This window comes from Chelon labrosus (genome assembly GCF_963514085.1).
Source record: "Chelon labrosus genome assembly, chromosome: 4".
Taxonomy (NCBI): domain Eukaryota; kingdom Metazoa; phylum Chordata; class Actinopteri; order Mugiliformes; family Mugilidae; genus Chelon; species Chelon labrosus.
The window spans coordinates 31238778-31266440 of NC_140340.1; the positions used below are offsets into that span (position 1 = coordinate 31238778).

Consider the following 27663-nt stretch of genomic DNA (forward strand, 5'->3'; position numbering starts at 1 on the left):
AACAACACAACAAAGCTGCAAGTCCTCTGGGGACGTTGTTAGAGCATTTGCTCCCCCAGGAAGAGCATAGGAAGGCTGAGGAAGGTAACACATAAAACACACTCACACACTTTGCATGTCATTAAAGAAGAGCTTTGTTATTGTAATATAACCAGCATGCACATATGATAGTTAAATGGTATCACAGGATGTATTGAGTGTAATGATTCCAGTTTCCAGCCCACAGTACTATCATGGTTCTCATCAAAAGAGGCAGCAAGCACATGTTAGCACATCTAACAAACTCTCTGTACTCTACCAGTTTAGTAGCTACTTTTGAAGATGTAATGGAAAAACCAAACCAGAGCTAAAAGTAAAATGAATATTGGACATAAATGTATATTGTAATTATATGTAAATTCTGCATGTAGGTTACTCTGCGATCCTATCCTCTAGTGATCAAAGTGTCAGTCAAGTCACTCTCTTTTATAGCTATTTTACTTTTTTCTGTGTTTAGCTGAAACCAGTTAAGCCCTTTCCAATCATTTTGTTCAATGTGGCTGTTGCAACAGAACAGAGTGGACATGTTGGTGTTAAACAAAAGTGGTCCCAGGACTGAGCTTTGGGGAACTCCACTGTTCGTTTTAAACCTGCTTTAACAGCAAGCTCGTTACTGGTCAAATACAGGGATTCATCATGGGTCCCTAAAAATATATCGTGGTAATATTAAATTATTTTTGGTATTTCAATCTTTTGTTTTGTTTTGTTTTTGTTGTTTTGTCTGTGAGTATTTTGCCATTTTGCATATTTAAAATTCGGTTCGGATCCGTGCTATTCAGGTCACACTGGTGATATTTCAAAACGTTCCCTTATGTAAGACTTATTTATTCTTCGCGTGGATCAGTAACTAAAATCCCCTCCAGCTTAGTTAGACTGTACAGACATGCGTGGGTGCACATTCATTCAGGAATCTAGGCCTATTGTTAAATTAAAACTTCTTTCTCGGCCCTCTGGTAGTAAATTAGTAGGCTTGTGGAGGAGACTGTCACCGCACGGGCACAAATTTCCACACTCACTGGGATGGAGGGGTGGGGGTGCTTGTGTGCAGTTGGAACGAGAGGGGCCGGGTGGGAGGAGGAGGAGGGCTGGAGGGCGTCCCTATCGTCAGCTCTCGAGTGTGGAGGGAGGGCCCGCCTTGTGGCTTCCTTGCCCCCTTGCACCGGACGGGTGTATTATAGATGCGCATCCAAGCAGCCGGGCGGCGGGGGCCACTGGACGGGTGCAATGTGACGGGGTCGGGAAAAATTGGGACGCAGCCTTTACCACGCGGGAGGGAGGGTTTAACCATTAACCACCATTATCCATTAAGGCAGCTGTGCAGAGCCGGTACCCTATACATAAAGGCGTGCGCACCGGCGTCCACGCCTCAGCCTGAGCGCGTTACCAAGAGGTGGAGGATACAGTGAGCCAGCCACACGGAGTCACTTGTGCTCACACTGATCATCACTCCGGTTTGTCCACTTGTTTCCCTCTGGACGGCTGACACTAACAGGTAACCACCCCGAGGAGCTTTTTCTCTGACTACTTGCTAAACATTTAAGACTTAATTTCACATGAGAGACAGACACGGTACTCCTTTATCTGACGGAATGAGTTATTTAGTGACTCGGATTGGAAAAATCCAGCTTCAACCTCACTTACATGAACATGTGCATGTTATTGTTAAGAGTAATAGAGCTCATGGAGTTCGTTTTTATGAATTGAATACTCGTGGTGATAGTGGCAGTGACATGGGCTCCAGCCCGGCGTTGGAACAGGGAGCCCTCTGCCCCTGTTTAAATGAGCAGTAGAATAGAATAGGAGGGCTCGTCTATTCAGCTCTGACCAGGGGAGCACTAATTTACGCCTTTGCCATGTTGGGTTCGGGTGGTATTGGTCCTGACTACTAAACAGAAGATTGTTTCAGCGGGGAAAGCCAAAGTCTGTGCGGATGTCGCAACACGCAGCCGGAGGAAAGCTGCGTCAGGTCAGCAACAATAAAACCGGAAGCTAATAAATGTGCCTTCAAAGTAACAGCTGCTATTTATTTATTTATTTTTTTGTATTCACAATTTGGGGCAAAACTTCAACTTTGATCTGATTATATTTTATCCCTTTACAGCAGCTAGTGTCCAGACGATGTTTTCCATTTTAATATAAAGAGAATAAAAGAAGGAAAGAATGGGAAGAATGTGCTTTAGAAGTACACACACTCTGTGACATGACTATGCAGATTCTGTCCTTCAACTTTAGCCAGTTTTCTCTCATGTGTGTCTTTATTCCATTTATTCCATAGTGGGTAATGCAGCACCTGTCTCGTCTTAACAGCAAGCTTGCAAATTATTATTAGTCTAGTCTATTTTGTAGAATAGGGACATGAACTTGCGAATAAAGGCTCAATTTAGTCTTCCATGGTTGCATACAGTGGATTTGAACATCAAGTTTTATTCAAGCTGACTATAGGTTATGCTGGGGAAGAAAAGGGGAGGGCTAAACTGTTGAGAGAAACTCAGTGGAACATAGTCCTGCAGTATTTGTATGTAGCGCCATACAGTCTCGTGATGGGAGTTTATTTTGAAAGGAGCGACAAGAATAGTTGCGCTAGTGTTGCCGTGAAATTTACGGTGCTGTGACCGTCCACTTCCAGAGGATGTACGCAGCACTTCTGTTAATGGTGAATATTTTTAGCCACCGGGAGGAAATTTGGCGCTGGATGAAATTGTTTTTTAAACTCACTGCTCTCCTCAACGCTGCCATAATGACAGCGGAGAGAGCTGTCTGCTCATTTTGAATACTATTACAGTCTGTTACAAGGACTTATAGGGTATATGAGGTAGTGTGAAATTAGAAGGCCTATTAAAAGTAAGTCTATTTTTTTATCATTGCGAATAGCACAGAGACGTATAGTTAATCCAGGATTTTCTTTTTTTTTTAAAAAATTAAAAAAAAAAAAAAAAAATAGGAAAATAGGAATTCTAATAAGCCAAGTTAAAATGTCTTATATTTTATTATATTTTGCTATATTTTAAAAGCAGAAAAGATTCCAAAGATGGAAGCCTGAACACTACCACACTTTTGTTTCTTTCCAGTATGCAGTTATAGATGGAAAGTTACATTTGCCTCTTATGTTATTATTAGGATTTTTATGTACAGCTAATTTCATCATAGCTGGTATCCATGATCACTATTTATCTATGTCGTTTCATGTGAGACATTTATGAGTAAATAATTAATGACTTTGTTCTTTTCCCAGGTGACTGTCCACTCTGGTTGGAGGTACTTTTCCGCAGTTGGTAATTCAATCCTCACACTGCAGACCTTTAAATATCTCCTTTGAAAAATCTCCCAGCCGCCACGTGGTGTAAGGTGAGACATTCCGAGCCTCGTGCACTGACCAGTCTGATATGATCAGTGGACTGAGTATGACCAGCCCGTGCTTCAGTCTGGCTGTTGCAGACCTCTGATTTAGCTTATTTTTCTTTTACTCATTTTGAACTTGAAAGACTGTTTACAAGTGACTGGATGGGATTTCTGTGGTGAGCCCCAAAACCTGTTTTTTTCTTCCTTTCTTTTCTGTTTTGAATCAGTATGTCTTCTTTTTTTTGCCGGCCTTCCCTGAGCACCTTGAAGTGAATGGAGAACATACTGGTTCAGCTCCCAAAGCACCGACAGGAACACGGGCTCTGCAGGTACACAGCTGCATGTGCCTTGCCGCAGGTTTTTTCCCACAGGGCAGTTTTCTCCTGGTCTTTAATAGCGACCCACACTCCCTGTCAGCCTCTTTAATGGGATAAATCAATTGCACTGATCAGGTTCAAAACCAGATCAGGTGGCCAGTTCCATTCAGACTCCCCCAAATTTGTTAGGCCAAGGCACGCTGACTTTTTCTTGTCAAGCCCACTGTCTTCTAAAGGCTTCCGCATGGTACTTTGGTCGAAAGAACAAGATAAACTCCCCGACATCGACATGTCCTCTGGGGCCATTGAGGTGAAGAAGGAGGGAGGTCCCCTGACCCCGGCCTTCGTCAACTCCAACTGTTCCATCCACCCGGTCATCCTTACCAAGGGCCCTGAGGAGGAGAGCCCAGGAACTGGTGGTGAGTTTGAGCTCACTGAGGTCACAACATTCACAGAGAGGGCTGGTGAGACTGGGGAGGTTGAGGACAGGTCGGAGATTGTGGTGGCACTGGACTGTCGTGCCAATGCCAAAGGTCAGCGGGAAGAGGATGCTCTTCTAGAGAACGCAAGCCAGAGCAACGAGAGCGATGACACCAGCACTGACCAGAGCCCCGAACCGCCCGCGCCCCTCAAGGAGACCTCCTTTTCCATTGGTCTGCAGGTGGTTTTCCCCTTCCTGCTGGCCGGGTTTGGGACAGTGGCAGCGGGAATGGTGCTAGACATTGTCCAGGTGAGTGATGCTAATATTTCTCAAAGTGTAGCAAAAATCCATCATGAAAATATGCAGCATTCTTTGATGAGGGTGAGCTCTTAATAGCAAATCAGAATGAACAACATACAGCAATTAATTCCCTTATATGCCCTCTTGAAATGTTCTTGGCACCAAATGGTTTTCTGCTGTTGAACAAGCCTAAAACACATGTGTAGAAATGCAAATGGTTTTGTGTACTATGGACCATGGTAGGACAAAGAAAAAATGTTTCCAACCTACTTTTATCTTCAGACATGGATCTACGTAGTAGACATTCCTTTTTTAGCAATCCAAACAACAACATTCAACAGCTGTGTTTCTGAGCAGAGTCAGAGTCACACTATGGGACGAGCTTGCCCCAAGACCACTTGAATGAACTAGTTTAGCAAGGCCTGTTTTCCCTGCAGTGTGTCAGTCGTTGTGCTGCTGGCCTTTCTGGTTGCCCATCTGCATTTGGGAATGGGTGGATGTGGCAGCTGCTTGTTGTAGCGCAGTGCAGTGTGTAGCCAGGGAGCTTCTGGATTCACTTTACATCCCACTAAAGAATATAACTCAACTTATTTGTTTTTCCTGTTGACTCACTGCTTGTGCTATCCTGCTCTGAGCATATCTATTTGTGCAAAATGCTGTCATCCTGACAGGTTATGTATTTCTTTTAAGTCAGCCTGTAGTGCAGATAAAGCTAGAGGTGTCTGGCTGCCATGAGACCAGTCCGGGCACATTCTGTACACAGATACTGATGCCAACATGGTGGACCCCAGAAACTCGACACACAGGGGAGGGGGAGAGGCAGGGGAATAAGTCTACTTTCTTAGAGCACCTCAAATGGCAGCACACTACAGCTGAGCTAGAGCAAGAGTGAAAACAAAGTGCATTGCGGCATCAAGGCCTCCATTACCGTGTGGTTAGGTATTCTCACTTAACCAGGAATGCAGAGGTTTAAGGTCAAAAAGTTTTCATGCTGCCTCTACTTAGGCACCATGCTGCTGCAGTTTCTCTAATTTCCAAAACACTCCGTGCACCATTCCTTCAGAGGTGAGACTGGGAAAAAACACACATAGGAGGTACGGGGCCTTGTCATTCCTTTCTAGTCTGCCTCACATGTGCCTGGGGGCAAACCTGCAAGAAATGCTTCCAGAGATGGGAGGCAAGGCTTGTCTGAAACGACTGTTCCAGTGAGTTCGTCTTAGAATCTAGCAGGTCATCTTGCTGCCTAAATCTCCCCTCCGTGACACCGTGAAACGCTAACTCAGCTAATCCCCCCTTGTCCTTGCGGGAAGGTAATTGTCTAACTCTATCTCAGCCTCCCCCTCTATCTCTTCTCTCTCACGCACTAGTTTAGTCAGACTGCACCAGTCACTTTGCTAAAAGCGAATTAGAACACTGTAACATGCTAGAAACGTAATGTGTCCATCTAGTCTGAGTGTAGAAGTTTAGGCTTGTGTGACTTGGCTTTTTTTGTCTTTGGAAATGTGACATCTGTAATGTTGGTCACTTTGACTCCTTACAGCACACACAGAGCCTCTGGCATTGTTCCTGCACAAGGCTAATGCAGAAAAGACTTTCCAGGCTGGTATAGGAGAGTGAGACGTCTGCAGCAGTAGTTCTGTTTTGTGACTTGGCAGCAGAATGACCCAAAACTGTCAGTCCCTCGCTGCCAAAGCCGGGGACTGTGAGGGTGAGCGGCTCAGTTGGACTGAAGGTTACATGTGGTTTGTAAAGGTCATCTAGGGCTTCTTTGGAATGCCAGATTCAAAAGGCCAAATGAGTAACTTTCTGTCACAAAACCCTTGCAGTGTAAAATCTTTTGGTCAGCTGTGCAAAAAGCTTGCGCAGTAATTATCATTTGCATTTGTGTGTGCATGTCTGCCTCAGAGTCTAGCCGTCTGTCCTGCGCTGTGGTGTCTGTGGACTTAAACCAAAAATAAAGAAAAGAACCAGGACACAGCTTCAGCCTCAAAAACAAACAGTCTAAAAATATAGGCACCAGTAAACAGGAAATTATTGTCAACACAAAGGTTTAACACCAGCCAAGCCCTCGCTACCCACCAGACACCATTTTGGTCCAACCACATCCACTTGCCTGGTTTTTACTGAGCAGCCACTGTAAAACCAGAACGTGGGCTTAATTCTCAAACTGAATCATCTTTCCAACTCCTGGTTTCATACCGTGGCTCTGCTGGACAAGTTCTAAACAACGTCTGATCATTTGCAACGCAGAGTGTACTGACTGAATGATTCTTTTGTTAGTCCGTTAGATTTTGCCATTTTTCATCCCTTTCTGCTTACGATGTTATGTCCTGATAGTCATTAACAACATACCAGCTTACAGGTATTAGAACCTCACAATATCTTAGACACTTGGTTAGGATGTGAGTGATAGAGACTGAATGGATTATTAGGTTAGAGCGCCTTTGTGTTTCTCCAAGCTTTTGCTAATCTTTCACTCTGTCAGGGATCCTCAGGAATCCTTGGAAAGTCCCAAGTTGCTTGTTTGCTTTCCCCTTGGTCAGATAGTTAAGAGCTTTACCCTTTGTCTATCTTCATCTAGTCCAGGACATACACTATATTAGAACTTAGCTTAAAGCTTGATCACACAATTTGCATACATGCAGGACAGCTTTGTGTCTAATTACTTTAACTTTTTTATATTTGTCCCACCTAAGACTAAAAACCAGTGAAACGTACTAAATTCTCTCTCTCTAAGTTGCACTGCTGATGTTCATCTTTCAGGTTCAGCACCAGTGAGCTCCTTAATCTTGACCACAGCTTTGTTTATTTGGCACAACAATGTAATCATTGCATAAAACGCCGGACCCTATGCTGCAACACCAGGAAAATGAAACAGATACCCCTTGATGTAGTTTCTGTGACACTGCTGGAGTTGCATTCATATTGCACGCCATCAGGGTCAACTTCCCACTCAGTACAGCAAATACAGTGATCACAAATAATACGGGGCAACCTGACCCTTGTGGGCCTTGCATACCAGAGCTCCTATAGGTCTGTACACAGAGGTACTGGGGTTGTCCAGTGGAGTTCCTAGAACCAAGGAGGTGGCCATGAGGAGGGAGGGCTTGTTTGGCTCAGAGCCAGTGTTCCATGGAGACAACAACATATATCACCACAGGGGAGGCAAAGAGGGAGATAGGCGAGTGAGACAGAAGTAGAAAAAGAGAGAGAGAGAGAGAGAGAGAGAGAGAGAGAGAGAGAGAGAGAGCTTGAAAACATGCGGCCATGAAAGAAGAGGAGTGCTCATAGAGGTGCTCACAAGGCTGCTGGGTTGGCAGAGGGCAGTGAGCCAAGCTGAGAGACTGGCTGTTGGAAAAAGAGCTCTATTGGACTGATGACAGCTAAGTGGACGATAAAGGGAGTTTCACCCACACTGGAAATTTGTTGCCACACCTACTGATATGACGCATTCAGTGAAGTGTACACGAGACTCCCTATCAGTCGTGAACATCTGTTGAGAGAAACTCAGTGAAACATAGTCCTGCAGTATTTGTATGTCGCTCCATACAGTACAGTCTATTTTCTCCTTTTCTTTTCTGTGTCAGCCTCTGTGAATATTGATTCAGCTTGTGGCAGACTGAACTGTAAGTGCTGGGTGCCTATGGGATCAGCTCCAAAGATAAGCACTTTTATTGGCGATAGATCGATGGCATCAGCCTCAGCAATAGGCTGACAATACCACAAACCTGCCATCACTGCATGAAGTCTAATGGAGGCAGCGCTTCACCACAATGACAAGTGCAGGGAGTCAGAGGGAACCCACCTCTTAAGAACTGGCCTGCATCCAGCATTGAGGGTGAGGCCTATTATCACCAGCTATAAATTTCATTAAAGGACAAATGCTGGATATGTATAGCTGAGCAGTCACATGCTCATGCACAGTCTAAACATGATTTGTGATTCTCTCAAGCAAGCCCACTGCCATCCAAAGCTGTTCTTTAGATTTAGCTAGGCTAGCTCTGGGCTGACTTTGTTTCAGCAAACTCAGTCTTCTTTATGTTGAGGTAGAGGCTGGGCAAGCAAGGCCACTCAGTGGAATGATTGCCTAGATGCTGAATCACTCTGAGGCAGAAGTATTGAACCAGCAATAAACTGAATAAACACCATACTGGATTTAATGATCATTACTTTCAAGATGGTACGTGGCATCCATGTGTTCGTTGTACTGTTGCCATTTCATTTCATTTCACTTCATTCATTCAGCAAGATAAATGTTAATCTTATCCAATTTCAGTTTATATGGGGAGGGGTCCTTCAACATAATTTTCATCCAATGCATGAGAAAAGCGTGTTCACATAAAAAAGGAAAATTAAAAAAAATAGCGGGGCAGTCTTCCACCTCTTTTCAGTTGACTCTGCAGTTTTATATAGCGCCAGGGATCTCATTCATTCTTTTTAGTCTTTTTTTAATCTTTCTCTTGATGCCGTTTCATGTGTGTAACAAGATAGTATATTAGCAAAATGATGTTCTCATTCTTCTTAATCTCACTCTTATTGGATATGGAAAGACTAATTAGTGGGCACCAAAACAGACCTTAGATTTGCTGAACAAATCAAATATGTGCGCAGCAATCTGAGGTCTGGAACCGGATTAGGACCTCCAGACAACTGTAAAACAGTACATGATGACATTACTTACACAACCACAGAGAAGGCAGTCTTCTTTTGTTCTGGAATACCATGCAGTATACAGTAAAATAAACACATCAAAAGGGATCAAATATAGCACGTTAACAGGAAGATTTCAAGTAAAAACAATAATATCACAACCAATAGCGAACAGTATATCACTATGACTTAGTCAACCTGTGTTTAATCTGCAGTGGATGCAGGTGAAAGAGGGCAATTGTGAGGATAAGAGATTGGAAGCCAAAAGAGGAGGGTGATAAATCATTTCAGCATTAAGACCCACTGAACTTTTGCTTGTTGAAGAACAGCTGGCATGCTAGATAGTGTGGAAGGTCTGTAGAGACAGACTGTCTTCTCCATCATACAGGCCTGAATCAATATTAAAGAACAAGGTCGCAGAGACCCAGAACATTCTGCTCCCAAATACAAGTGAATTCTGTCTGTGTACGTGACTGTGTCCTGTGAAACTGGTTTCAATATCCCAGTGTGTTTACTGTGTTGGTGTTGTGTTGCTGATATTACTCTGCGGTCATTGCAGCACTGGACGGTGTTTACGGAGGTGTCAGAGGTGTTCATCCTGGTTCCAGCACTGCTAGGGCTGAAAGGCAACTTGGAGATGACGCTGGCCTCCAGACTTTCTACAGCGGTAAGAAGACTGGGTGGGATTGCATTTGTGTTGGGGAGGTCTTACTTTTGGATGTGTTCACTTTAACTGACATTCCTTTGCCTTCAAATGTTACCCAACCTGTCTCATTGTCCGACCCTTTAAAGCTAGTTGTTCTTGGGGTCAGAGGTCATATTGGCTATATGATATGGGTTTCAGGCAAACTGATTGCAACATTCCTCATTCCTCATTCCTCTCATGTTTCTACCGATCCTGCCCAGCCTGTTTAACTGAACACACAGGTTAGTTGTCTCTTTAAGTCAAAGGACAGAGGTTTTATAACTTTGTGTGAAGATGCTGACTTCAGCCGTCCTCAAAGTCACAGAAAATACTGTGAACCAAATGTGGACTAGTAACTAAAATAGTGATCTTGCTAATTCCCTTGTGCTAGTTTAGCCAATCAATGATCGATGATCATGATCATGAATCAATGATAGTGTTGATGCAGCTGACAGACAATGTGAGAATACACTGTATATAGCATAGAGAATAAACTACCATTAGTAGAATTAGATTCTACATGTATATATAACAATTGCCATTTGAATCTCCATTGAGATCTTGCCTATAATTGCTCTCTCTTAACTAACACCACCATTGTCCATTGTAAACACCAGGGGGGTCAATGACCTGACGGCATTTCTAACCAGAGGTTACCAGCACACCCTACAGTTATTAACGCAAAAGAGATTTAGCCCAGTGTTGCTCTTAAGCGCACCAATCCTCACATTCTTTCCACTTGCCTCTGGGAAACAGGTGACGAAGAAGCTGATTAGCATCGCAAGCAGTGGCCCACCCAGCATGTAGAGCGCTGCACATTACCACTGCAATTTCTAGTAAGACATGCAGAATTAGTTTAAGAGTTTTCAAGTCTTGAACCAAGCAAAAGTATACCGTTCATGCACATATTTGCAGTTTGTCCTGGAAAATTTCTATAATTAACAAATACATCGCATCACGCTTGAACCAAACCAAAATTCGCTTGTCCTCTGGATGGTTGCGGGACGGCAGGACCCTATCACAACTTAACCTAGAAAGCATGTCTTTGGACAGTGGGAGGAAGCCGGAGTACCCGGAGAAAACCCACGCAGACACAGGGAGAACATGCAAAATCCACTCAGAAAGGCCCCTGTTCTTGTTTTATTGCACAGGTGTTAATTGTCAGGGGTCAACTAAACTATTCAATTAGTCTAATGAATGCGTCGTACCAGCTACATCAAAGCTTGAAATCAACAAATTAAGTGTTAACTGCCTGCTTATGTTGCTTTAGGCTGCACTTTATCGTCTTCTGAAGGTAGAATATAACACTTTCAGAATAAAAAGACCAAGCGGAACAGACTGGAAAAGTTAAATATTTATGAGACACCACTGAAGTTGATTTTTGGTTTTTACTTCCCAAAGGTCTGTGTAATGATTTTTTTAATTCTCTGTGTTGTTTCCAAGTGAATATGGAGTTCACAGCGTGATGGTAAATCAGTGTCAGGTTGGGAAGTTGATTCAGCAATGTTTTATCAGTGCTTCAACACTGATTGTACCGTAAGTCAATATTTGTTGAGTGGCAGATTAGAAACAAATATCCATATGTGATTTGTTTAAAAAGAAAATCATGTAATCACTAGTACTGGTTGACTGTAAGATGTTTCAGTTCGCATGACAGTATTTCCTGTTAGATTTTTACCCTTTTTTAAGGTCTGTGTTTTAAAAAATTGCACAGAGATGTTGAATGACATGAAATAAGTGGCCATATTCTTAGCTCAATGTCATGCCTTTGCTTGTTATTGAGCCTAATTGATTATTTCTTTTTGGATCATCATACTGTATTTGGGGGGATTACTGGAACTTGGCAGTAGACCACTCTGAAATCAGATTACAGCAGCAACAGAAGTGTACACATGCTTATGTATTAAATGTTTCAACATACTCTATAGTCGCGTATGTTCAAGAAAAGAAAAAAAAAACATATTATAAATTAAAAGATTTAATGAAATGTACCTAATTAGAATATCATTCAGACTCAATTGTTATCAGAATATGAGTCTGGGAACATATCATTTAGATTTTATTATGAGGTGTATTTCAACCAACACACGGAGAGAAAAATCCCTGTGCGTGTAATTGGACAATCCTACAATCAATCAGAACAACAAAATATGTGACTTTAAGCCATTAAGGCATTCTTTATCGCTGTTAAATGTTCGTCACATCAATCATCACAAAGTAGGCCAGAGTCTGGTGCTTATCCTGAGACATTACTGTTAGCTCTGCTGGCTGGCCCCAGCGGGACCACGTTTCTTTCCACGCCACTGCTAATTATGAGCAGATTAGAACCACTGTAAATTTCCTAATGCGCTTATTAATGAAAAAAAATCATGTAATCCCTAGTACAGGCTGGCTGTAGGAGGTTTCAGTTCACATGACTGTGTTTCCTTTTTGATTTTTACCCTTTTTAACCTCTATGTCTTTTAAAATTGCACTGAGATGTTGAATGACTGCTTCACAGTTCTATTTCATGCTTTTTCTTGTTATTGAGCCTAACTGATTTTTGATTTGGATCCTCATATTTGGTCGATAACTGGAGCTTCGCAGTAGGACACACTGAAATCAGATTACAGCTACAGAAGTCTACTCACTTTATGTGTATTAAATGTTTCAACATACACTCCTGTCACGTATGTTCAGCGCTTCATACAGCAGATTTTCTCCACAGTTCGTCCCTGAAAGTGAAGGCTGGTGTTATTCGACTGAAAAACAATGCAATGCTTTTGAGTCTCAGGGTATTTCAGCCTCTCATGCATCTTGTGCCATCTATAAAAAACTTTTACGACGTCCCTGTGAGGATCCAGACACCGCTAATCCAGCCGCCCACACACAAATTTCTGAAAAGTAGCATCATCATCATCATCGTCACAGATCATCTCAAAATTAATTCAGAGCTATGTTTCTCTGAATATTTGAGAATCATCTGCCTAATCAATCAATTTATACATTGCTCTAGATTCTGTGACCCTTTCAAAAATCTATATAAAAACACTTTTATTGCATGAAACTAAGGCTCCTCGTCCTCAAAGGTTTTAGGGATAAAATATGTGTCTGTAAGCAGCTACTTGTCTATCGTTGCACAGGGAGTTCATGGTTGCTCAAGCGCTCTGCGCAGATATTTGACCTTCTCTTATCTGTAAGCTTGAAGCCCTCTTATCATTATTTGTGGCAGACCCCTCTGAGTGTGACTGTCGTTGCAGCAGCCACCTGCGCACACGCTTGCAGAGCAGGTTCTTGTGTTGTATTTCTGAGTATCTGGCAGACGCACAACTTTCACTGAAGTACAGGCCCTGCACACATGATTATCATTTTAGTCAGGCTTGACGTGCTGCCAGATATATTAGATGGTGCTAGATTAAGTGAAATGTGTGAGGAAGAGAAACACCACACACATCAACTGTTCATTATTATTAAGCTCTGTAGACATTTTAGACATTTGAAACGCTTTTAAACCTGGCCTGTAATTCACAAAATCACAGCCATATGCAGAATTGTAATGCTTTTGGTTACAATTTTGAAGGAAAATGAAACTAACTTCAGAAATGTTGTTGCTGTTTCAGGATGTACATTATTCAGAAACACGATAATAAAGAAATGTGCTAATACATGCACAGCCATGAGTTGTTGTAGCTGCTGGATTAGCAAACATTTGCCTGCTTGCAAATGCATGAGGCACAGACAGGCTGCTTCAACCTTACAATTCACTGGTGGTCATTTATATGACCACGTCAAACATTTACTCAGCTTTTAACTCTATTTTGGTCTCTAGCATCTCTTCAGATGCTAGATGTGTAACAGTTTCCATTACTAGTCTCTAACTATGAGACAAAGATCAATATATCGTAAATAGGTGGGAAATGTTAAAAAAGGGAAAATATTAGGATGTTCTAAAAAGATTTAATGAAATGCACCATATTAAAATAGCAATACAGAGTGAGAAAAAATCCCTCTGCATGTAAATGGGTAGTCCTACAAATCAGAGCAACAGAATATTTGACTTTAAGGTAGTCTCGACAAATGTCTTAATCGATGTTCAGTGTTCATGTTTTAAACTTATTTCACTGTCATTATCTCCATCTTAACTCTTCAAATTAAAATGAGAAATTGTGTCACGCTACACAGAATGCATCGTTTTACCAAACAGGAAACTGCTTGTTCATGCTGAAAGCAGTGTCTTACGCACAGATTCTCCTTAAACTGGTTAATTAAACCCATGCATAAAGCGGATATTCTCACTAGCAGTTTTCATGTGTCCAGATGTCTCCCAGCCCTCTGCATATGTAAATGGAAGAGGACTGAAAGGAAGAGGAGATTGTCTGTTTGTGTCCTCCCACACTGGATGGGTATTAGAATCATTGCTCTGGACACACAGTAGCCCACTGTAGCCACAACCACTTGACTCTTGAGACATCAGTGTGTGTGTGTGTGTGTTTGTGTGTGTGAAAGAGGAGAGATGAGATAAGTGGAGTCGGCCACAGGGTGGGGGATCAGATCAGAGTGTCTTTGTCCAGAAAACTGATATCCTATTGTTCTGATGGAACCAAGAGGCAGCACAATGTGTACATGTCATATATGCAGCCACACACCCGGTAATGATAATAAGATGTGTGTTGTTATGTCTCTTTCAGGCAAATATTGGTCAAATGGACACAACTAAGGACATGTGGAAGATGATCATGGGGAACTTGGCCCTCATCCAGGTAAATGAAACACAATGACGTGCTCAGTTCCAGTTTCATGGTGCAGCTTTGACACTTGCATCCAAAAATAATCAGATGAGTTTACATGCTTTTAGTTTAGCGGTCAGATCAGTGGTGGAATACCCTTTGAACGTACTCTTATAATATCTCACTAACGAGAGATACGATTGGCGAGTTGTACTTGAGTTGAATGATCTGATGGAAAAAACTTCAGCCCAACCTTCCCTTTTACAGTTGATTTATAACAAATTATATTTTGTTGCCCACTGGTTCCCATCTGAGGGGTCAAACCTCTTCCATTGCTATGGACTTTTTTTTTAACCTGTATTGTTACTGTGGAAAGGCCTTGGATTATTTGATAATGTGTGACATGGTGAGAAATGCTGAGGTGAAATGTGTCTTTGGTGCAAATGCTAAGATTCATTGATATATAAAACATGACAAGGAGGCAGACTTTACACATCCTTTTGGTAAGTGCTCAGCAACCAAGGTTCAGGAAACAAACATTTAAACCTAAATGTGTAGTATTGTACACTGATCAGGCATAAGATTATTGTGTAGGAGACCTACCCAGTTGTGACTCCTCAGAGAATGGACAAGGGCTTTCTAAGGGAGTCCTGTGGTGTCTGGCAATAGAATGTTGTTAGTGGGGAGGGGCCTCTGTGGATCATCCTACAGATACTTGATCAGTTTAGTATTTTTGTGGGCCGGTATCTGCATCCTGCTGGGGATGGCTGCTGCCATCAAGGAGTGTCATTGCTATGGGGTGGGGGTGCCTGGTCTGGTCTAGGTGGGTGCTACATGTCTAAGTAACATCCACACCAATGAATGCCAGGTCCAGAAGTTTCCCAGCAGAACATTGTATTGTCACGAGATGTTATTTACTTCTTATGTCAGTGGTCATAATGTTGTGCCTGATCAGTATATCTGCTGTCCAATGGAGTAGCAGTATAGGGTTGCAGGTACCTCCAAATAGTACAGTAACTTAAACAGTAAATGTGCTTAGTAACTTGGAAGCTTTTAGGTCAAATAACTCTGAAAACCTTTCTGTCTTTACTGCACTATATTTACTAAATTTAAATTTAATTTTGTTGACTCACTCTCAACAGCATAATCCCAGTCTCAGAATAGAAAAAATAAAAATAAATAAAATAAAAAGATAAATAAGGTGAGGAATGTAAGAAAACTAGAATAAAAATATATATATATACGTACAAAACTATAAGACTATGGACACTGGCATGACATAACACTGTTATTGCAACATGAAGTTATTGCACTTGTTTGTGAGAAATTATTGCACATTACACATATGAAAGTTTTATAAATTGCACATATGAAACTATTGCACACATGTATTGCACATTACTATGGGAATTATTGTACATTCACTTTATTTCTTTAGTGCGATTATGGCTCTCGCATAAAAGCCATTCCTCAGTCTGTTAGTACTGGCCTTCAGTGTTCTGTACCGTCTACCAGATGGTAGCAGTTCAAAGACTGAGTGTCCAGGGTGGGTCCTTTAGTATCGCCTGGGCCTTCCTCAGGCAGCGGGAGTTGTATAGTTATTCTAATTCAGTCTTAGTTGTTTGGAAAAACACCAGCTTTCTTAATTCTTTTGACTTGATAATGAAAACTGTTGTGTTTATTTGTCAATTCAGGAATCAAGTTACTGTCAGACCTGGAAGCAGTTCTAAGTGCACTGTGAGGTGTGTACAGTAAACAAAGAGAGCAGTCATTAATGGGTACAGCAATAACACATGTACAGGGGTTCCTGCTTAGACCTTCAGAGGTCACTGAGATGTCAGTCAAGGCTGAAAATCCCTTCTGAGGCAAAAGCAGGCACATAATGTACTTGCAATCTCCACAGCCAGGCAGGACCTCTCCTTCTCTTCTGCTGATGTTCATTTGCATTGCATCTCCTGTACATACAGTATACAAGGGTATGAAGAATCTTTCCTGAATGAGATGTTGGCCGTGTCCCCAATGCCAAACCAACTGGACATGATATATTTTTTGATCTCCTTAAGTGAATCTTTCCAGTGGTCTCAGTGAGTCAGTCAGCTCTCCTGATGGGCTGCCATTTGATGTGGGCTTGTGGTTATGTAATGTTTGGTGAGTCTGTGGTTCCTGGAACACTTTAAACCGGTGCTGGCCGGGTGCTGACACAACCTCCTAAATAGGGTCAACACGCACTCACACTGGGTCACATGGGTGCTGCACGAAGTGCTGTGTATTTTGGGACAATGCACGTGTATAGTGTGTAGTATTACAGTCTGTATATGTGAAGTCCATGCTCACATGTAACAGTAGAGTTTCATACTTCTGAGGTTAACGTGTTAGCTGTAATCGATAGCTACACAAACTATTTTAATGTCTTTTCTCCATGTGTGTGTGTCCAGGTCCAGGCCACGGTGGTAGGGTTCCTTGCCTCCATAGCTGCTGTGATCTTTGGCTGGATCCCAGAGGGTCACTTCAGGCTGGGCCACGCAGTGCTACTGTGTGCCTCCAGCGTAGCCACCGCATTCATCGCTTCTCTGCTGCTAGGTAAAGCCACCAAATGGGAAATAAGGGATATTCAAAGTGTAAACAGCTATTCATCAGGCATGTCGGGGTTTAAAGTAACTTGTGGTGCCAGGTCTAAATTTAGCAAGCCAGAGTTACATCTCCCAGAAGCTCATGTATCAGCAGAATGGCATTTAAGCTTAAAGGTTGGTTACATTGAATGACATTCAGCTAGATAAATTACATAACCAGAATGGTAAGACATTGTTGTGAAGTTCAACACAAGTTGTTACGCTGATGTTGAGTTGGAGAACTGTCAAAAGCTAAATGTAACCAAGTGCAATGGAAACACTCATTGCAAATAAACACTTATATAGACCTGCATGCACCATCTATATTCAAAATCAAACAAAATCATCTCTATGTAAAGCGATGAGTAAACAGTAACCATTCAGAACTAATAGAATTTTTTTTCTGATATGAATTAAGTCTGTCTGTTCCAGGCTAATAGAAGTCTTTAAACAGATATTAGAAGTGTAATGTCCATCATCATAGTATATTTTGATGCTAATATTTTGCATACAATTAAGAAACTAGATGTATTTGAATTTTGGTCTTTAACCAAAGTGTTTGAAAATGTCTACTTGATGATAGTGGTAAATGAGAATTTAAAAGAATACAAAATTCATTCAAGTTCATCATGAGGATATTTCACCTAAACTGGATTAGGGTTTATTCTGTGGGTACCATGAATCTCGGTTCCAAATATATTTTACTCTTTATCCATCAGATAGAGAGTATAGCTCTATTTCACTATAATACAACACCATATATAGATGAAAAATCAGGAAGTATCTGTAGGATTTTTCCTCTGAGGTCAGTGAGCATCTGTAAAAAAATGATTGGTGACATATTTCATCCTGGGGCAAAGTGGTGTTTAAAATGACAGAAAGACACTAGAGCTGTGCTTCAAATGTTTACTGTAAATGTGCATCACATGTGTCCTCGGATGTCTTGCAAGCTGTGACATCTCTGTCCTGAAACCCCCCAGGTCTCATCATGATCGGCGTGATTGTTGCGTCCAGAAAGGTCGGCATCAACCCTGACAACGTGGCAACGCCCATTGCTGCTAGCCTGGGAGACCTGATCACCCTCTCCCTGCTGGCAGGCATCTCAACAGGACTCTACAAGGAGCTAGGTAACATGAGTCTGATGTTTAAGGAGGCATTCAGCTCAGTATTTACCTGTACATGCTGGTACATGTTAATGAAATGAATGTGGCTGAAGAACATATGAAGCACATAAAGCGTTTAAGGCAAGTGTGTGACAAAATATAGCTGTGGCTTTATTCAGATGTAGTTACATGTGATTTATTCAAACTTGTAGTCCAGGGACTTAGTAACAATTCAGTTATGAATTTACACCCAACTGAGTATACTTACACTTTTACAAATTCCATTTTTTTTTTCAGTCTGTCGCACTTCCCATTGATGTGGCTGTTGTGATTCAGTGGTTCATGTTAACTCATCTGTTTTTAAGTTTCACCTAAAGTAAACATTGACCAGACCTTGCATTAAGATCCAATCTGGTCTATCCGATCTCAAGTGACCAGCTTTAGATCCGCGTGTTCAGACCTGGCATTAACGTGCATCTCCAAATGCGTCTCCAGATCTGATCTCAGTTTCGCACTCTGTATGCAAGTAAACCCTGACATCATCTGGGGTGCAGTAGAATATTTTAACAGCTGCTGTCTCTAATGGATCTCTACCGCTGCTCCAGAACCAAGAACAGCGCTGTTTTATGAGTGTAGGTCATGACTTTGACACAAAACTCAGATTATAACTCCAGCCCTGGAAGTTTCCATATGCACCATAATCTCAGGTAAATAAGGACAACTGTGATTGAGGAAATATACTTAACCTCACACAGCTCCTCATACATCAACATGACCACATCAGTAATTAAAGCAGAATCACACTCATGTACTCATTAAATTCTTACTTGATGAATGAAATACCTGTTAATGAACAGACATCACTTACAGTGCTTTTTCATTTTCAGGCAATCATTTACAATAGCAGCTGTGTGTTATTTTCTGAATGAATAAGGCAAAACACAGCTGACGCAGGAGCACCCCTGTTGAGTAGGAAGTCTTTAATGTGACTCGGGACTCTTTGCGTTCACACTAACAAAGGAATGCAGACACGTGCGACCCAGACCACCTCCAAATGTGTCCAGAGATTGGATCTCTCAAATGTGATCTCAATGGGGGTGTTCACACCTGTCTTTTATGTGACTGGCTAGCCCAGATTTGATCTTAATGGCCTAAAATGACCATTTTGCTAACTGCTTTAGAGAATTCTAACCATAGATACTTGCCTTCTGACCTAACCACACTTACATGAGCACCGAAGTGCTGCAAGTACTCCCTGACAAAGGACTCCTCTTCCACAACAATCGTAAAATATTTTTCTAAATAGTAACTGCAGTTCATTCCCGGAAGTCATTCCAACGTTATCCGTGGAACAATAATTCATAATGGAGTCATCATAGAGGCTCCAAAAGTCTTTATTACCTTTGAAGTTATAAAAGGGAGCAGCATGTGTAAAATGTGGCTCAGCGTCCGGCTGTGCGCGGTAAATAAGGATGAAAGCCTCCCACGCCTAACCTCGCTGCGTTTTAGGGTGAGAAGCTCTGCAGCTATTTGGCTTTATTGTTAGTTCTGTGATGGTATCTTCACCAGTGACACACCCAGCTCCACCACACTCCCCACTGTTCCATCATGTCCACAGCACAGACTGAGAGAGACAGACAAACACTGTCACCCTTAGTGTGGAGTAATCCTGTCAGAGTCTACGAGCTTTACACTCTTACTCACTTTAAACGCCACAGTTGGTGCTATATTGAACTTGTTTTGGGATATTTTGACCCAGGCACACGCAAACACAGCTGGTGTGTGGGTCTTGTAATTGGTCAGTCTGCTTATATGTTGTGTTTGTGGTGGGTTGAAGTCTCCAGCAGGTGTCAGTTGAGCTGTAACGCTGCCTCCCACAGGATAAACAAGGCAACTAATGGCAGTCCTCACAAGCTTAAAAGTCATATACACCGATCAGCCACAACATTAAAACCACTGACAGGAAAAGTAAATAACATTGACCATCTTGTGACAATTCAATGTTCTGCTGGAAAACTTCTGGACCTGGCATTCATTGGTGTGGATGTTACTTAGACATGTAGCACCCACCTAGACCAGACCAGGCACCCCCACCCCATAGCAATGACACTCCTTGATGGCAGCAGCCATCCCCAGCAGGATGCAGCCTGACACAGACACACACACAAAAATGCTTTAGGAACAACTAAAAAAACATGAAGAACAGCACAAGGTGTTGACCTGGCCTCCAAATTCACTAGATCCCAAACTGATCAAGTATCTGTGGGATGATCCACAGAGGCCCCTCCCCTCAAAGGCCCCCCCACTAACAACATCCTGTTGCCATGACACCACAGGACACCCTCAGAAGGCCCATGTCCATTCTCCGATGAGTCACAACTATTTTGGAGGCACAAGGGAGACCTACACTATATTAGGAAGGTGGTCATAATGTTAGCTCAAGCTCTATAACAAGCTGCTATTACATTTAAAGTTTAATAGATTTGATAGCGCTACACAGAATGATTCTATTGTTTTGTCTGTGATAAATAGTCAGTAAACAAGTCACAAAATGCTTTAAATAATAACGTAAAATATGAATAATATAATATTTTCTCTTCTTATTTTCTTCCTATTCAGACTACAACGACTATGCCAACCCGCTGGTGTGCGCAGTGTTTGTGGCGATATGCCCCCTATGGGTGCTCATAGCCAGGAAGATCCCATCCACAAGAGAGGTCCTCTACTCCGGCTGGGAGCCTGTCATCATTGCTATGGCCATCAGCAGGTAGGGATCATTCTGATCGCTGCTATGACCATCAGCATTAGGGATCTATTAAATCAGCTCAGACAGACTGCATTCCAGTCTGCACAAGGCTCACTGAGGGAGGTGAGGTGTGAAAGCTAGCCCATGTGGTCTGATCCCACTGAAAACCCACAGTTTGCCATGGCTTGCATGACCAACTTTCACATCTGAAAGCAAATACAAAATGCATGTGAGAGCCACAATTGGACCATTGACAAATTGAAGAATGTGGCCTGCTCTAAAGGAATCAGGTTTTCTTTCAGTGGGTCAATGGGATGACTTTAGGTTTCTCAAGTCAGTCAATTTCACCACCGACTTTGCCCTACCTGCCTACCTCATGTCTAACAATGAGAGCTAGGAACACAGGAAATCCTAAATAGAGGCCAGGGTCTAAGACTCGTAGTTAGACTTTACAGATCATGCAAAGATCACACTGAGAGAATCCAGCACATAATCGCAAGGTGTGAGATGCTAGCAGGCAGGGCATACATGGAACAACATAACCAAGTTGCTGACATAGTGTATAGAAACATAAGTGCAGAGTATGGACTGAGAGTCCCATGGTCAAATGGGAGATCCTTCTGAACGTGGTGGAGAATAGCGAACCTTGAAAATGTGGGACTTTTGTATACGGGAGAGTAGCTTCAACAAATTCTAGGAACAACATCTGAGATCTCTTTCCAGAAGAGTGCAGTACTTGGAACAGCTAAGATCATATCCAGGGAATACACCAGTAGCATCTATAAAGGCTATATTTGTATCTAGGGCTTGGAAAGCTGATGCAATCATCCTACACAGAACAGACACGCAGTATATACAAATGTGATATCAAACATAAAATGTGGTACCGTGAATACAGCACTTGAGATTCTGTTGTTAACAGCTGTTCAGGTCCAACTGATGGATCACGGCAGCCGGTTGCTTTAACAAATTCAATAATGTTTTCCACGTGGTAACAATGTTTTGACAGACTATGGATAGAATGGAGGGTTGGGTATCCTTTTCTCCCCTTCTAACATTTTTATCTGTTTTTATTGAATCACAAAACACCGATCTCAGTTTTTCTCTTCTCTGTCTTTCAGTGTTGGTGGCCTGATCCTTGACAAGACTGTCACCGACCCCAACTTTGCTGGCATGGCCGTCTTCACACCAGTTATTAACGGTGAGGAGTCATAAAACTAAACGGTAGTGCTTCGATTTTGACAGAACCGGAAGAAATGGGCGACCTTAGCAACAGAGTCTGAGCTAGAGAAAGAAAATTAGTAATGGGAATAGCAACTGCTGATGTGCTATTGAGTGAAACAACAAATCTGTGCTGGTATTTGAAGCTGTTTTAGTTACAGTCAATGAGTCAAATTTGCAAAAAAACATCTGCCAGAGGTAGTGTCTGATGGCGATGGCGTGCTGCTCAAAAACACCAGAAGCGAAACTTGTGTGTGTTCATGTTTTCCATGTTTTCTCCCCTGTATGTGTGCACCAGGCGTGGGAGGTAACCTGGTGGCAGTTCAGGCCAGTCGAATCTCCACCTATCTCCACATGAATGGTCTACCCATGGGGGACCCCAACCCCACCCCCAGGAAGTGCCCCACACCCTGCACCTCCTTCTTAAGCTCCAGTAAGTCACCGGGTAGCGGTGGAATTTTCCACTGTTTCTGTACACGCCTTATTTCATAAAAACAGATCTTTCCAGGTGTCCGAGGGTTTGGAGACAAAAAGCCACAAAGAGACACAAAACAACCACAGAGAGATTCAACAACAACTTTAACCAGACAAAGCAGCACAAACACAACTAGGAAAAAAAATTATTCAAATACATGCAAAAGAACTACCGAGACCAGAAACAACTACAAACAGACAAACACAACTACAGAGAACTACAAAGAAACACAAAACATGCAAAGCCACAAAAAGACACACAAGACCTACAAACAACAGTCTTTTTGATCTGGGTCTGGGTGTTTTTATCTGAGCTCATAGTAACATCTTAAATATTTCACTCCTCTCGCTCCTTCTCTTCCAGCTGTGAACTCTCGTTCAGCCCGTGTGCTCTTCCTCCTGGTTGCCCCGGGTCACCTCGTCTTCCTCTACACCATCAACTCCCTGAGGGGGGGACACACCACCCTGACACCCATCTTCATTAGCTTCTACCTGGCTGCTGCACTACTGCAGGTACACACGGCCTCATCGCATTTGTCACATTCGTTGCAGTTAAAGAAAAGAAAATGAACAAATAATATCTATGAGTTAAATATAATATTAGATTGAAGCTATTCTCTAAGTAGAGCACACCTCTTTAACTTTTTTCCCTGAACTCGGTCTATAAGGTTAGTAATTAGTGTTGGATTAACTCTCTAAAATGGCCTATGTTGAGCAAACTTTCCATCCACAGTCAGTGTTTGTTGCAAACCGAGTTTCTTTCTGCTCCCTCCAGGTCATGATCCTCCTCTACCTGGCAGACTGGATGGTCCACTGGATGTGGGGCCGAGGCATGGACCCCGACAACTTCTCCATCCCCTACCTGACCGCCCTGGGTGACCTGCTGGGTACCGGCTTCCTCGCCCTCTGCTTCCACATGCGCTGGTTCATCGGAGACAGAGACAGTAACTTGGGCAACTAAACGCACGCACAGACACACGCACAAGATGAAAAACCTTCCACATACTGTACGCTCACATGCAGTGGCATACAGTGATGAACGATCACCTGTATGCCGGGACACTATCTGAATGTGGACACCTAGAATAAAAGGGCTAATCTCCTGTAGAGTTCTGATTGGTGGTTTAGAATACGTAGCGTTTCATCTACAGGATATCAGGACGCTGTTGTGCCACTGACACAGCAGCCGCCCAGAAATCCAGACTGTATCTTTGTTTCACCTATGGAACAACGGAAACCCACGTATCTCAACCTCAGCCACCCAACAAACCTCCAACTGTCATGGTTACAGCCCCACAGACTCCACTACTCCTCCTATATTTTGCTTCATAACTGAATCCTGCTACTTTATTACGTTAAGATTGTTGGAAAATAATGCATTTGATATGAATCTATATCTGTTCTATGTGCACGGCCAGTCCTCATTATTTTCAATGGGGACCATAGCCCTCCTGTTTTTTAAAGATCAACTTTAACACTTGAAACCACAGTGACAAAAGAAAGCAAAGAATCTATCCAGACAAGCCTAGAATGCTTAATCACCAAGTGCTTTGTCAAATATACGGAATAAATATGAAGGCTAATTTCTGATTTAGTCGAATGCATAGGTGATTGCTTTGGCCTTGTGATGGTAGGAAACAGAGTTTGGAGGGTTTACTAGGGGACTGGATCACAAACAAAACAGCAAAATCCTTTCTGGCGCCACTTCCGTGAGCAGGTGGCTTAATTTGAGTCTGAACAGAGACAGGAAGTTCAAGGCTGTAATTCCCACGATTGTTTTTCTATTATTATTTCATTAGCCACTACGAGAATGGACTTAACCTCTGATTCTGTTAGTGGTCCAGAATATCCTCATTAATTTCTGCTAATAAGGATTGTGTGTTCACTCAGCCCTTAGAGCCCTCTGCTCAAAGTTACTACTAGAGTTTTGGGCCAAATCTACTGAATACGGCAGTTATGAAATGTCTTCATCGAGCGAGAAAGCTGGCAAAGTCTACAAAACACTGGAAAATGTGGAATGGATGTGGAAAATGACAGAGCTGTTACTCACTAGTTGATGAGGTTAGGTAAGGTCTTATTTTGTTGTGGGCTGTTCCAGGTCAGAACAGCACCAGTCCCCTTGTCTGAAACCATCTGCCAACTCTCTACCAGAGCAGGCTAGTTGTGTTTGTCGTTGTGTTTCCCAAGCTGGGCATACAGTAAGTGACAAGAGGCTCAACACTGGAACAAACCGACAGAGCTTAGCCAACTGAAAGTTGTCTCAGGTTCAGCTGGCAAAGTCTGACACCAGATGAAAGATGACCTACTGGTGGATATTTGAATTCATTTATGCCATTTAGACCCCAATGGAGCACTGAATCCTTCTAGTTAATGACATACCAATGATGCTCACAGGACGTATTTCATGTATTTTAGTGCTGGGACTAATATTTAAAGGAGGATTTAACAAAAGATCAGTAGAGTTCTTCAAGGTGTCCAAAGAGCCCAGTCACACCAGCACAAACAGAGACCCAGTACACACCAGATTAAAAGCATTAAGCTGTTTTTGGTGGTAGTCTAAAATAAAAAAATAAAATCGTTATTTATTAGCAGTGTGGCACTACCCACTATAACTAACCCCTCTGTTGAAATGTAAACTGCTACAGAACTGTTAGTAGACCGTTAGGAGAAAGAAATACATATGTTTGAGTCACGTGTGTAAAATGACAGTCCTGTTAGCCACCACAAGATGCCTAAGCTAAAGCTTGCTGTCAGTTAGCGTGCCTCGTTAGCTGCAGAACTTTTCTGGTACTTGCTAGCTGAAATGTTGCTAGCTGAAATGATATTCAATTCTAAGAAAAAAAATGGGGCAGTAAAAGCGCAGAGCAAAGAAAAAAATAGCGTGAGTGACTAGTACTAGCCTGTTTCCAGCTTGCTAACATACACACAGAGCTCGTGGGTATGATATAATGAGTAACATGTAAATTTTTACTGCTAACCAGACCATCTTGGCAATGATGACCCCACTCCACAGTGAACCTGTGGCAGATGATCTATTAGTATTGGAAATATGATTGATTTTGAGTTAACTGTCAAATACACATTCATTTTGCTGTCCCAGTTCCTGCTGTGACCGGGCACTGAGGCAGATTTTTTATTAGTTTTGTTTATTCAATTCTGTTGTGTGTTTTTTTTGTTTTTTTTCTCTCGTCACACATAAAAATGATAATAATAATAATAATAATCTATCTAATGAGTGAGGAACCTGACTTTTTGAAAGTTAATAACTGGATGATTAATTAAGGGGTAAATTTGTAGTGCTACTATCGGTGTAAATCCAAACCCACATGAATCTGCCTGTCTGCTATCAGGTGAAGCTGACTCTGTCTTTGAGGACGTACAGGTGAGGAGGAGAAGGAAAAAGTATGTCACGAGCCGTTCTGACAGACTGTACCAAGTACAGACGTTAACCCGGGAGAAACCTGCATGTGACTTATCAGCGCTTGTCTGTTTAAAAAGGGGGCCAATTAAAGTGCATGTGCGGGGCACATAGTGTGAATGTGCAAAACTTGATTCTCTTACCTGTTTAAATCTTTTGTTTTGCTCCTACATTTTTTTAAAAAATTAATTTAAAATTGTGATTTTATTTCAGTATTCCTTTCCTCCTTTCCCTTTATCTTCTTAACGCTTCACTATTATTGTTTTGTGTCATGAAACAACCACTCTAAACACGAGGCGACTCGTCTGCGCTGATCATGAAAAGCAAAGTACTGTAATCTGCAAAACGGCCACCAGAGAGCGAGGCAGGGGTGATCTTAACTGGACAGCTTCTCTGCGTGTGTCCTCTCAATTCAGACTCACAAAACTCAGCTGTGTGAGCGTCTAGTCTCGCTGTTTATTGTTAAAAAAAAAAAAAAAATAGCATTGATCTATCCACTCCCTGTCTGTATCATCTCTTCTCTAACTGACCAGGTGCCAGCGTTCTGCCTCTATGTTAATGGAAAGTTGTGAATACTTCTATAAAGGGGCAAGTAATGCTTTGTCTATTTATTTTTAGAAGCACACAGAGCAAATTGTACATACTATATTTATTCTATATATAAGGTTGTTTATTTTGTCATTTCATTGTGGCTCTGTTTCTTTGTCACCATGTTGTTGTCAGTTTCCTCTTCTCCTTTTTTTTTTCTTTTTCTTTTGCAAAAGGCCAGTAAAGCTTTTTGGCGCTCTCCATGATAAAATGGTGGCGAGGCTAATGACTAGCGCAGTGCCTAATACCAGACTTCACACACCTCACACATACAGTGTGCTGCTGTCTCACACAAGGAAAGCATACTTACTGTATAAGACATAGAAAGGCCTTAACCTATCAGAGCCAAGCTCGACTCAGAGTAACCAATCAGGAGCTGGGTTCGCCACAGAGTAGCTCTCTTTAATTAGCTTTGATTAATAAAAAAAAATGTGCAGTATGTTGATTATGATGTGTAATGTAATAGTGACTTTATATGACATATGACGGTGGAGAAGATGGCTTACAGCATCAGTTACAAGCTCTGGATCACATGATTCTGCAACAATGAGGATTTGAAAGCTGGAAACTTCAGCAGGCTGCTTTACATGGCATCTGGGGAGTCTGGAATCATATTAGGAGTAGCATTTAAACCCACAAATATACCCGTAAATCTAAAAAAATAAAAAGATTCCAGATGCTCCCTCACTGTATCTAACATAGCCAGCCTTTGAACCCTGTCACCCACCTACTGCCTTGTTAACCTCAGTGCTTCAAATCCTCGAGCCCCTGAACTCACAGGGAACCTTGCTGACCCTCAGGCTGACAACATCCACATCAAGATCAAGCCCTGGACTCTGAATGCCCACCGGTCTCTGTTGGCACTGATGCCTTTAAGGAAGAGTGGCCGTAAACACATATACAGTCTTTCCGGGTCTGAGGTCTTTGCATTCTCTGTGTGTTCTTCTTGTTAAAGCCCTCCTTCTGTGAGGCAGGAGGAAGGCTTTCTCCCTGCAGGACTTTGTACATTGCTGGAAATAAAGGACTATATTATTTCATACCATTCCT

At 42.2% G+C, this 27663-nt stretch overlaps 1 protein-coding gene across 3 annotated transcripts; it reads left to right on the top strand.

Annotated features, from left to right (window-relative positions):
* The first annotated feature begins 1272 nt into the window (after nt 1-1272).
* Nucleotides 1273-27663, top strand: slc41a1 (solute carrier family 41 member 1). Of its 3 annotated transcripts, none has more exons than XM_084543780.1 (12): nt 1273-1531; nt 3272-3707; nt 3959-4425; nt 9626-9733; nt 14419-14490; nt 16893-17037; nt 18047-18193; nt 20789-20936; nt 22037-22116; nt 22435-22569; nt 22975-23123; nt 23386-27663. In XM_084543780.1, the coding sequence occupies exons 3-12, from the start codon at nt 3985-3987 to the stop codon at nt 23569-23571; spliced, it is 1611 nt and encodes a 536-aa protein (XP_084399906.1). In that variant the 5' UTR covers nt 1273-1531; nt 3272-3707; nt 3959-3984; the 3' UTR covers nt 23572-27663. The 3 variants fall into 3 exon arrangements, with proteins under 3 accessions (XP_084399906.1, XP_084399905.1, XP_084399907.1); XM_084543781.1 differs by lacking the exon at nt 1273-1531 and having other exon boundaries at nt 3374-3384; nt 3639-3707; XM_084543779.1 differs by having other exon boundaries at nt 3272-4425.